Here is a 12,616-nt window from a genome sequence, read left to right as displayed (position 1 = left end):
AGTGGTTAGTGCAGCAATTCCTCAAACAGTGGCTATTTTACCTTATCTTTGATTTGACACTTACACACAATGGCTGGGACAGTAAATTTCAAATCTTCCTGAAAGTCTGCCAATGTAGTGTATTTGGAGTTACTTGATATATGGGTTAGGGGGACACATAGTGAAATACACAGAGAGTAAAAGTCCTCCTCCACCTTCTTTCAGGGAGGAACCTTTTATGTTACTGGAATTGTTATATAACTGCCAAAAGTATATGAAATCAGCTAAGAAAGCAAAAAAAATGTGAGTCATGGTCAAAATCTCCAATTTTTCACCCAGATAAAAAATGAAAACAATCCATCTTATGGATTTTTATAGACATATAGAGTAAAAACATTTTTTTACTTTGTTTTAAGCACATATTTTAAAAGATACTTACATCATAATATACACCCTGCCCTGGCCAACTCAAGGCTTTCTTCTTTGAATCCATGGGAAAATTAAGCAGTTCGTATCTGTAAGGATTACCTGAAATTTTCAGGAAAAGCACTGTTACACTGAATATGCAAAAACAGTCTTCTAACTAATAGGATTTGTGGGTTCAATAAATAGAAAGATAATAGGAGATAGAGAGGAATATGATTATACATTGAAACATCAATAAATTTTAATGTTTAATTAAAAAAAATTTCTCCTGAACCCTCTTTCTTCTTGCTGCCTCTAGCCCAGCACCAGGCTAGTCCCAAACAGTGCTCACCTGGATCATTGTGACAGCCTCCTTACTGCCCTTTGCCCACCCTAGCTCCTCTGAGCTCCCCCAGATTGCCCTCTGTAGAGATGACCCCTTTCCCATCCTCAGCCATGTGGTTTGGGTGGGATTGACCGCTCATAGTTTCAGGGTGGGTTCTGATTGACCTGAGCCATGTATCACTGGCTAGAGTTACTGGCTTGGTTGGGAACATAATCAAATCATAGCCAATAGGATATGGGGGTGCTTGCTCTGGCCTCAGGAAAACAAGCAGCTTTTTCCATTCAGCTATCCAAAGAGATTCTCTTCTCCCTGAATGACGTGATGAGGGTGTGAGTGATCATTTTAGTTACACAGTTACAGCTTTGTTTGAATTGCTCCCCTGAATGAGCAGAGTGTAGGCCACAGAGAGTGAGAATGAGTCTGTAACCCCAATGCTGTCAGCAGTAGGAAGGGGCATTAGTCTGGACCATTCTTGTTAATGAAAGTGATTCTTTGGTAAATCATAAATTTTCCTGGATCTTCTTTCTGGCCTCTGAAGGCTCAGCAAATACAGTTCTATACAACCTGTTTTGGGTTTTCCCTGCCTAAATATCAAGAAATAGAATTAGTGTTTGCTAACAAAAAAGTATTGAAAGAGAACATTTTAAAGAATATAGCTTTGCACTGATGGACAGTGATTGCATTGGGGTATGGGTGGGACTTGATAATATGGGTAAATGTAGTAACCACATTGTTTTTTTCATGTGAAACCTTCATAAGAGTGTATATCAATTATACCTTAATAAAAAAAAGCAAAAAAAAAATACATCTTTTTAGGTATTGGTGGTAGTCTGATAAGCTTTACCAAACACAGCATGGCTTTCTCTGGTCCTGTGATAAGGACCATGTTAACAAGAGTGCCCGAAACAACCATTCTCAGATGTAATAAGAAAAAGTACTGGCATTTATTGAACATTTACTGTGTGTCAATACTGCACTGTTTTATCATCATATTAGTATGAGGAAGGTACTATTATTTCCACCTTAATGAATGAGGAAGCTGAGGCACAAAATAAATAAGCAATTTGCCCAAGATCACACGGCTATTAAGTAGAATAGTTCAAACCTGGGCTGTGTGGTTCTACAGCCTGTGCTCTTAACCTATATGCTACTTATTTCAAATAGAGTTGGAGTAAGTGGAACAGTAGAAAACCTAGTGCAGCACTAGATCCTAGAAAGGTACTTTATAAGGGCTATGAGAATATTCTCATGATTTAAAATCCCTTAGGAGTGACTAACTGGTCAGGGATAGGTAGAGCTCAGAAAAGCAGAAAATTAAGGTGGTAACTTACTTCTTCAGTCCCTAATCCATAACTGCACTGAAGTGTTTTTAGAAACTTAACACACATTTCTGTGATTTCTTGCTAACTATATGTACTTCATATAATTTCAGAAATTATCTAATTCAGAGATTGAAAAATTTGAGTTTACCTAATGAGATCACAACAATTTCAATTGCTTAGGTATCCTGTCTTATAGTTCTTTTGCACAACACCCCCCCCCAACCCAATTCACCAGTATAACTAGTCATAGCACTCAACATTAAATGCATCACTTGGTGCTGAGTGTATACATGTATACATGTATATGAATCTCTATAATTAATTTGACTTTCACTACCTGTTGTCAGTGCTGACTGGACTGAGAGGTAATGGAAAGTTCAGCATGCTGCACATATACTGGAATCATTATTACAGTCATGGAGTAATAAAAATAATAAGTACTAACACTTAAGCTCTGTCATCTATGAAGTAGGTAATAATATTCCCACTTTAGATTGGGAAATGAAGACAGAGAATTAAGAAACTTTCCTATGGTCCATGGTGATTGAGTGGCATAGCCAGAATCCTACCCATGTATTTCTGACTCCAAACACACTCCACTATCGTGTCTCCCAAAATGACACTGTCTCCTACCTAATAAGGGACTGAGGTTGATATTGATTATGGCAGTATTCTGTTCTTACATTTGAGTCCAAATATTCATGTGAGGAGGAACTGCATTATAGGATAGTTCTGGGATCTTACTTACCTCACAGCCTAAATTCACTTAACAAATATTTATCTCTGCCTACCAGGTACCTTTTCTGTCACGTCCAGTTACCTTCTCTTTAGTATATTCAGTCTTTTCCATAGGTTACTTCACTGTTTTGAGGTGTCTAGTGTGGGAGAGACTTAATGACTGGTGCGTGGGTTTACCATCCTAATGAACCACATCCGGGAGACCCCAGGTTTGTATCTCTGAGAAGACGCTCCAAGGTGTTAAGCTGGAACTGAACACACTGCTCCCATTACTTTGTGAGTCTTATTTTAATGATGATCTTTCAATTTCATCACAACTGCTGCATCCTTGTCTAGACTCTGATGCTCTGAACCAAACCTTGCCCCTCATGCTGATCACCTGAGCCAATATGGATTTTTTAAAAGCTAAACCATAAGAGAGAGCAGGAGGGAAATAAAAATAGAAAATATAGGTAGAATAAAAACAACCAATTATACAGAGTTTGGTTTCCAATTCTACCATGGGAGACTCTATATAAAGAAGAAAAGTCAAGTGCATCTGCAGAGAACCTGATTTAACTGGTCTGTGGTGGGGTCCCACCTGACTCTAAAGTGCAGCCACAGCTGTGAACAACTTCCCACATCTACTGATGCATCACACTTTTGTGACCTCCCTTAATTTTATTACTAAATAAACTCCAAATACAAGAAGAATCAATACTATTCTGATTTCATATCACACTTTACCTCTTATCTTCCAATTTGTTGTGTCATAAGCCTTTACTGGCACAGTGGGAGGGAACGGCTGCTGGCTCCCAGCTTTGCTGCTGGTGTAGAGGTCCTGAGGTGAGGTAAAGGTTGGGAACCTGGCACCCCGAGAGATGTGTGTGTGGTAGGGGTGTTCAGTTGGGTACGGGGAGCAGATTTCTCTGAGATTTAGTGGGCAAAGAAAACAGAGTAGAAAGAAATGAAATTGAAAACAAATTAATCATGAAATATTTAATGGGAACCCTTCTTTGTGGCAGGGACTGTTCTAGTCCCTGTGGATATGGCAGCGTGCCAAAGTCCCTATATTCAGAGAGTCAGCCTCCTGGTAGAATATATACCATAAAATATATACCATATATACCATAGAATATATACTATAAAAGGTAATAAATTTTCTTAATTTTTCTAGGCAAATAAAAAATGAATTTTATTTTAAAAGCAAATCATACTGAATTCTGTACCAGTGAGTAACTTTCACAACTGATATAAAATATAAAGAAGATATGAGTTTTGTAATTTTAAGACTGCTACAGGAAGAATTTCTAGTTGCTTTCAATTCCTGCATCTTGTTTTAAGAGGATCCCACTACTGTATTTTATGGAATTATTTTCGGCATTGAGCTTCAGTGTGCAAATCATCTCGGACCTCTAGACATCTTGGAATGAACTTTCAACCCAGGCCATCTTTTTCTTTATGCAGTCAATCAGCAAAATATAGCGCCTGTTTATGTACACAATACTGTTTGGAAATAAAAAGCCAAAAATAGCTAGTACATTGAAGGAAAAAAAACCCAACAAGTTAAAAAGGCCATGGGGATATACTTTTTCTATCTTTGAAGAAGCAGAGCTCCTAAAAGAATTCACAGAGGTTTAATAAAAATTGTACAAGCACTTTCTCTATTAGAGAAGAAGAAAGCAAGGAGTAGAAAGAAAATTGAAGAAAAGAGATAAGAAAATTGAGATTAGGAAGTCTATGGATTAGAGAGATGTTATATATAATTAGACCATAAAGTTTAAAAAAGGAGGACCATTATTAGTGGTTGAATTGTGCTCCCCCAAAATCTGTAAGTTTAAGTCCTAACACAAAGTACCTCAGAATGTGACCTTATTTGGAAGTAGGATCACTGCGGATATAATTAGTTAGGATAGGGTTATACTGGAGTGGGGTGAGCCCCTAAGCCAATATGACTGGCATCTCTATAGAAAAGGGAAACTTAGACACACACACAGGGTGAAGGCCACGTGAAGGTGAAGGCAGACTGGGGTGACACATCTACAAGTCAAGGAACATCAGTGCCAGCAAACCTCTAGAAGTAGGAGTCAGACATGAAACAGTCTCACAGCTCTCAAAAGGAACCAACTCTGCTAAAACTCTGATCTCAGACTTCTGGTCTCTGTAACTGTGAGGTAGTAAAGTACTGGGTGTTTTTCCAGCAAATATAACCAGGGAGACTTCCAATACAGCACATGCAAGCAGTGATAAGTACACGTGACAGGAGGATGAATGCTCTGGGTTCGCACAGAACAGCTAAAGAGTTTAAAAGATTAGCTTGCTTTATAGTGCTAACAATTATAACCCACAGAATCTATGGGAAAGCTGTTTCATATCTACATTTGGCAGGTCAAAATAAGTGTACAGATAATGCCATGCCTGTTAGTGTTAGAGTCTTGTTACAGAATTTTTCCTGTCACTATTGTCTAACTAGGTACTGGCAGACTTAAAACTTTTGCTAGTCACTATGGATGACATGACTGTGAAATAATGAGAACATCTTCTGTAAGAAACATTTTTAAAATGGCAAATGTATTAGGGTATTATAAGTTGTATCATGAAACTGCTATTTCAAACCCAGATCTCACCCAACTGACTGGTGTGGGTAGTTATTGTTATGGTAGACAAGAAGCCCCAGATCCAGACCACTTCCGCAGCACACTTTAAGGAACTCTGTACTGAATTCAACAGCCTTGGCACCTTGTTGGGCTTTCTGAAATACCCAGAAGTTCAAGAGTCTTAGCAAGTTCCTGGTCTTCTGTAGATCTCACAAGAAGTTAAGATTAATTTGTAACAGTAAAAGTCTGGATTCCAGGCAAAAGTCATTTATGAGGCCAGTCAGCTCTTCCTGTTTTTGTTCAAAGTATTCCATCTTCTCGCCTTGTCACAAACTCTCTCACTTGAACTCTTTTTGAATTGAGTATGGCAGCATTTTATTGTTAATTATTAAACATTTTCCAACCATTTACTTTGTTTAAAAAGTGGCACATCAACTACTAAGTGGTTTGGTTCTGTGACGTCTTGGGAACACAGAATCAAGGCTTTCCTGAATCCCAGCTGACTTGATATCCCTTGGAGTCATGGAAACACTAGTATAGGAACTGCTCTTTCAATGAAGCAATACATACTGTACTTCATTTATGTACTACACATTGTTTGTTGTTCTAAATAAATATTTCCAGTGTCCAATTCAGTGGATTCTATAGTGAGCTATCCCACTTGAATTAATTTCCCCTTATAAATCTGAAAACAAATGAGGTATGGTTTGAGCAAACTTTGTGTGAATAAAGCAGGAAGGAACATATTTGTGCTTATGGAGAGGGTGTCCTGACTTGAGTCAGGAAAGGATGGAGTTGGCTGTGACCTAGTAAAAAGCCCATGTTCTAAGGGAGGTTCCTGCATGTTCAAGGCTTTGGGGGTTTGCCTCATTCGCTTTCAGGTGGAGAAGGCAGGAAGCGGAGGACCTGGACAAAAAGGAGAGCCTTGGATGGCAAGGAATGAAATGAGAAAGGCTGGGGCTCATATATTGTCCAACAGCCAGCAGACATTTAGTCACAAACTGTACTAGAAACATTGGCTAATGGAGTAAATTGATTGTCTAATATGCGCCAATGAACTTATCTGGATAGACAATTTATTTTGATTCTCTTGGGTTCTTCTCCATAGTGCCAGGTTGAGCTAACATTTAAAAGTCAGTGGAATGTGAAATCAGTGGGATTAATTTTTGAACTTCTGATACCGTCTCCCACAGACCTGAAGCCGTTTAAGGAAAGGTGGTATGACTATTTCATAAAATGGTCATGTCTGATCACACTCCCTAGAAAGTATCTCAGTAGATAATCTTGGTGGGGGATGGTTGGGGGTGTGGAGTTCTGAGACACTAATCGCTGCATGAGAAGGAATTATACTGAGAGGACATTGCCTTTAAATGTTGTTTAAAGCCACAACAATAACTATAACAATAACAAAGCACCTAAGTGCCAGGCCCTGTGCTAACTGCTTTATCTATATTCTTTTTCTGAGAATCATTCAACATAGTAAAAGCTAATATGCATTTAGCACGAGGCCAGAGGCCAGGGCAAGGTGACTCCATTTTCTACTGATCCTAATCTGATGTTGGTAAGGATTTCCTGAACAAATGCCATTACATTTGTTTTCTTAATATCATGTTTTATTACAAAGATATGACCAGAAAGTAGAGATTAAATTGTTAATTTAGAAAGTAGGTTACAAAGGCCAAGAGCATGTTAAATCATAAAAAAATAATCACAAGAATTCCCAAACCCATTTATTTCTTTCTGAGAATTGGTTCTCCTGATAGGAATTCACAAAATGTTATCTATGTAGTCCTCAGGATCTTCTGGTTTTTGTAGATTTTGGCTTCATGAAGAAGGGGTAAAAGGTGGGAGCTAAGAAGTCATGGAGTGGCCTCAGTTAATTCTGATCACTTGGAATTGAGGCATAATTTTCTTTCATTTCAGATTCTAGAAATGTATTATTTCCTAGCTAACAGTATTAAGTTATATCTGGTAATGATTTAGGAAAACATACTTTACTCTAAGACCTGAGAGCTTTGGACTCTGTATATCTTGAGTCTATATATGTTATAAGATTTCATTCAGTATCTTGTATATACTGCAGTTTATTTTTGTTTATTAAAAAATTGCAAAATTATACCTTCAACTAAATTTTCAAGTTGGATCCCATTCAACTTAGGAGTACAACTGTATTAAATGGCAATAATGTACATTTATTCCTTTAAATCAAGACTATGTAGAAAATAATTATATTTCTATTACATTAAATGACTTATAAAGGTCACTTTTCATTTAGTTTTGAGCCCCTAAATAGAGAAGAAGTAATAAGGAAAAGACAGAACATCAAACACTTAGCCACATACACATTTAAATAAAAGAATTGTTTCTCTTCTCTGAATCATTCATTTAGAGGCATGGGCTATTCTCTGGACTCAGGCTGCCCTGCTGAGCAAGTTCTACTAAGATGCTTATGAAGGTGTTACATAGTTCTCCCAGGAGGATGTTGAGGAGGTCAGGTCAAAGGAAGGGACTTTGGAACTTAGACTACAAGTAGAAAGGTGACCGGAGAAAATGAAACCAACAAAAAGGGCTTTACTTTTCACATTGCTATGAAGAAAAGTCTAAAATAAGGGTCTTCACAAAGTTGTTTTTAAAAAAACAAAACCCAAAACAAAATTTAATAACTTTTGAGCACATCTTTGCTTTAATTGAAGCACAATTTTTAAATGTCAGCTTAATATTCAGTTAAAATTGATAGTTATTCCAGTAGCGCCAAGAGTACTTAATATTCAGATCTTGGTTTGTTAAACTATTCTCCAATAGAGGCAACTAGGCTACTGGGAGAGATGGATGATTCTAGGAGTGGGGCAAGGAACTATCCGAGAGGAGCTTGCATCATCTTGTTGTGTTAGAAAGGAAGTGTTAAAAGGGAAAAAAAACAAAAAACAAAAAACCAAAGATAAATGATGAAGTACTCAACCCTCACCCCTCAAAAAACCCCCACAGTTATAGGGGTATGGATAAAGGAGTCAACTGAAAGGGCTCCCAATGGCCAACTTGAGTAACAAAATAAGTAATACAGGATTGTTATTAAAGTACCAACGTACAAAATAAATATCCATGAGTCCATATGGATATAAACAAGTGATTGAATAAATAATAAATGGGGGAGCACAAATTTCCCATGCAGATCAGTGCCAAATAATTTATGTAGGTGCTCTGTACTCTGGAAGCATAATTCCAGACTCCTTAAGTGTGGGTTGCACACAGTGACTTTCTTCTAAAGAGTACAGAATGGAAAGGGGGAAAAAAAAGATGAGCTGTAGAGTGGGGAAACTTGATGAACACTACCTCAGCCAGGCAATCAAGGTTAATGTCAACAGTGATAAGTTCCGTTGAAACACATACTCTTGATAGGATGTGATAAAACTGGCACTTGACCTCTGTTGTGTTCCTCCCCAGAACATACTCCCCCAGGCTAATCATTAGAAAAACATCAGACAGATCCCAACTTTCTACAAAATATCTGACCAATAATTTTCAAAACAATCCATGTCATTAAAAGAAAAAAATAAAAGGGAAAGTCTGAGAAACTGTCAGCCAAAGGAAGCTAAGAAGACATGATCACTAGATGTAATATGATATCTGGATGGGATCCTGGAACAGAAGGAGGACATTAGGAAAAACCTGAGGAAATCTGAGTAAAGTATAGACTTCAGTTAATAGTAATGTACCAATATTGGCTCATTAATTGTGATAGATGTACCATACTAATTTAAGATGTTAATTGGGAAAACTGGGTATGAGGTATATAGGAACTCTCTGTACTAGTTTCCCATTAATTTTGTAAATCTAAACTACTAAATTAAAAAGTTTATTAAAGATCACCAGGGGCTAATTGGGGGAATTAGGAATACTGCTACCTTGGATTTGTACCAGCTTCTCCTTTTACTTGTTTTAAAAAAAAAATCTTTCTTGAAAAGTGTGATTTGTTCTCACACTGTCCAAGTTATATGGATTGCAAATATTTTTTTCTTGATAATAAGAGGGAAAGAAAATATAAGTTGTACACTTACCCTACTGTAGAATTAGGTGGTTTGGGCATCCTAGAATAAAAAAAGGAAATAAAATTTAATTTATATTAAGGGTTTTTTCAAACTGTTAAAAATGAACTTAAGAATAAAGATGTATTCCATTCTCAAACTAAAGTGTCTCTAAGATATTATTCTTGACTGACTTTTTGGACCACTGAATATTGACCAGGCAGAGAGATAGGATACCATTACATCTCAGTTGTTTACTGACCAGTTTTTTTCCATCATGCTTATTCTAACCTCAGTCCTACTCACCACCTGTTTGGCATTTCTCATTTGCAAGGTAGACACAAGACTAACAACTTCTAATGATAATAGACCTCTGGTTCTTACTGACATTCACCCTCATAGGCAGCAGCCAATGTGCTCTAAGGCATGTGGTACAATTATATGAACTAACATGAACTGAGTGTGGCCTGGCTGAAGACATGTAAGTACTGTGTGTGCTAAGTTCCTTTGTCCATGATTGCTGATCTGTCGTGACAGTAGATGTTGCCCAGTTGACCGAGAGGCTAGAAAAAAACTGAACAAGTTCTTGGAGGTGTGTCTTTTCTGACTCAGTTATTTTGAAGGTTGTGTATTTACTAATTACTCTGAGTCCTGCATACCAAGAAATAATATTGCAGTCAGGAATAAAGTCCACACTAGGGAAGTGTTATCATCCACTTCCATTGGTTTTCAACAATTAGTTTCAGCCTCTGCGAATATTTCTGGAATACTCCAGGCATGAAAAATGAACAAAATGTTATCAGTTGATAGTAAAGATGAGAAAAGTGGAGTATACTGTTTAATTTTTAAAATATATTTCTGTACTTAGAAAGTGCACATGAGCAATAAAATTTTATTATTCTATAATGCATTATAAACACATAATTCATGTGAAACATAAGAGGTTTATATCTTTGTTTATTTGGACTCCAAGTCTGTGGACTTGGAACTAAGAGAAAGCATGTCTTGTTTTACAGTTATATTCTGGTTGAGTTGGAGAATGAGGGACAATAAGAAAGCAAGGGCTCTGGAGTTCCTATATTGGTTATTATATATGAAACATCATCAACATCTACAATTTTTCTCATGACAAATTTCTGATATTGACAAGTATATTTCTAAAATTGATTTGATTAAAAATGTAAAACAAAGGAAAGCTTTTTAAAAAAATTAAAAGTTTGAAAGGATAAAATAAAAATTAAAAATTCTCAGACACATCAGTTCCTTGACCTGAACCAGTCCATACTGCCACATACTGCATCTACTTTTCAGTTTACTAATCCCAAAGGGATAAACAGGCCCTACCAACTACAAATTTCATGTCTCTTTAGCTCCCTCTTGTGGCTGACCTGTATATTAACTTCTTACCTACAAAGAAATTCCTAACAGTTAAAAAATTAAAAGGTAAAGAGGTGATATTTTCATTTTCTTCAATGGTGTGTTTATTTTTATCTGAAAATTAAGTATGCTTTTGTAACAGATACATCAGACTATATCAAAGAGTAAAAAATAAGTTAACATACTGGAAAATAATTCCTGTAAGCAATGGGTAAATTAAGGATTCCTTATCCAAAAAAGACTAAGGGTGTAATTTTAATTTTATTGAGTTATTGGTAGAGTGTCATAATGAACCTCTCTCCTCATAAAATTCTGATTAAAATTTTGTTGAGGGTGCTGAGGCATTTTTCTCTGAGCCTTTTAAGAAATGTAACAGATTCTAATTCGTGTGAGTAACTAGGTCAAAGGCAGGAAAATGGATCAAAGATTATCTGGATGAATCCCTTTTAGGATTACTATGCTGTATTTCTTATTTTCAGTTTGCTTGTTCAAATGCTACAAACTAGTAATAGATTTTGGTTTATGTGTTTTATTTTTGTTATTTCTTTGGTCTTGGTTTCTATTATTAATAATCTCCATTGAAAAAAAGGAATACTTTTGTTTTTCTAAAAGTTCCCATTTGGGGTTTTTTAAAATTACTCATATAATTCATTTCCATTTGACAATGTTACTTGAGCTCATATAAGGATAAGGAAAAGAAACTCCAAACTTACGAAGAATCATTTCCATAGACATTGCTTTTTTTGTTCTGCGTCAAATAATAGAATTGTTCAATAGGAAGCGTTCTGAAAAGAAAGAAAAATCAAACTGAACATCTTTTCAAATTAACACTGTGATGGTGAGAGTAAAAGACAATTAGACTAATACAACCATGTATATGGAAATTCAGTATATTAAAAGGTGGCATTTTAAATCAGTGGAAGAGGATTTCCTTTTCAATAAACAATGCTGGAAAATTAAACTTAAAAATACCCAATACTCATATCCTAAAATAATACTCACGTATTGTGACCTATAACTTTCACTTAGGATTTTCCCTAGAGAAACATTTATGTATGAGTTCAAGCAGGCAAAAAAACAAAACAAAACAGGAAACAATTAGGGAATGTCCAAAATAATCTATAATGCATATTGTGGAACACTATGAGAAATTAAAAAGAACGAGACAGATCTATATTTACAATCTCTAGATTGTAGAGAGCAAAAAGAACCAAGTTGCCTAATACTATATATCAGATGATTCCACACATAAAATAATACCATACGTTTTCAATGGGTACGTGTGTAATGATGTAAATGTCTAACAAAAGATGTGAAAGGAGACACACCAAAGTGGTAACACTTGTTCCCTCTAGGAAGGAAATGGATTGGTGGAGTGATGGTCAAAGGAGACTGGACCTTATCTTTGATATTTTTAAGAAGACTTAATTTTTTTTTTTAGAGCAGTTCTAGGTTCATAGCGAAGTTGGGAGGAAGGTAGAGAGATTTCCCAAACATCCTTTACCTCCACACATGCTTAGCCTCTCCCCATTATCAATATCTCCCATCAGAGTGATACATTTGCTATAACTGATGAACTACACAGACACGCCATTGTCACCTTAAGTCAATAATTTGGTGCTTATGTTTTAATATATGTTGTAATGCTCAACTGTTCCTCATGGCTACTGATTATCTTGAACACCCACCCTATAGCTCATCTATTCAGTGTAGATTGCAAAAAATTTACTTTCTTAGCCTCTGAGAGTGAACCAAAATTTGAGGGTTATTTGTAGCCCACAAGAATACTTACCAAGAGAACCCCACAATTGAGGATGTTCTTAAAAATTAGGTAGATAAACTGACAAACTA

The 12,616-nt window shown here is 36.2% G+C and overlaps 1 protein-coding gene across 1 annotated transcript in view; it reads right to left on the bottom strand.

Moving 5' to 3' along the window:
• SPMIP4 (sperm microtubule inner protein 4) overlaps nt 1–12,616 on the bottom strand; it is a 47,490-nt gene that overhangs the window by 22,692 nt on the left and 12,182 nt on the right. The window contains 4 exon segments of the mRNA XM_073238682.1: nt 419–507; nt 3,517–3,698; nt 9,422–9,451; nt 11,479–11,550. Coding sequence (XP_073094783.1) covers nt 419–507; nt 3,517–3,698; nt 9,422–9,451; nt 11,479–11,550 — 373 coding nt within the window.

The sequence above is a fragment of the Manis javanica genome, chromosome 6 (genome assembly GCF_040802235.1).
Source record: "Manis javanica isolate MJ-LG chromosome 6, MJ_LKY, whole genome shotgun sequence".
Classification (NCBI taxonomy): Eukaryota; Metazoa; Chordata; class Mammalia; order Pholidota; family Manidae; genus Manis; species Manis javanica.
This window is presented reverse-complemented; position numbering and strand designations above follow the sequence as displayed.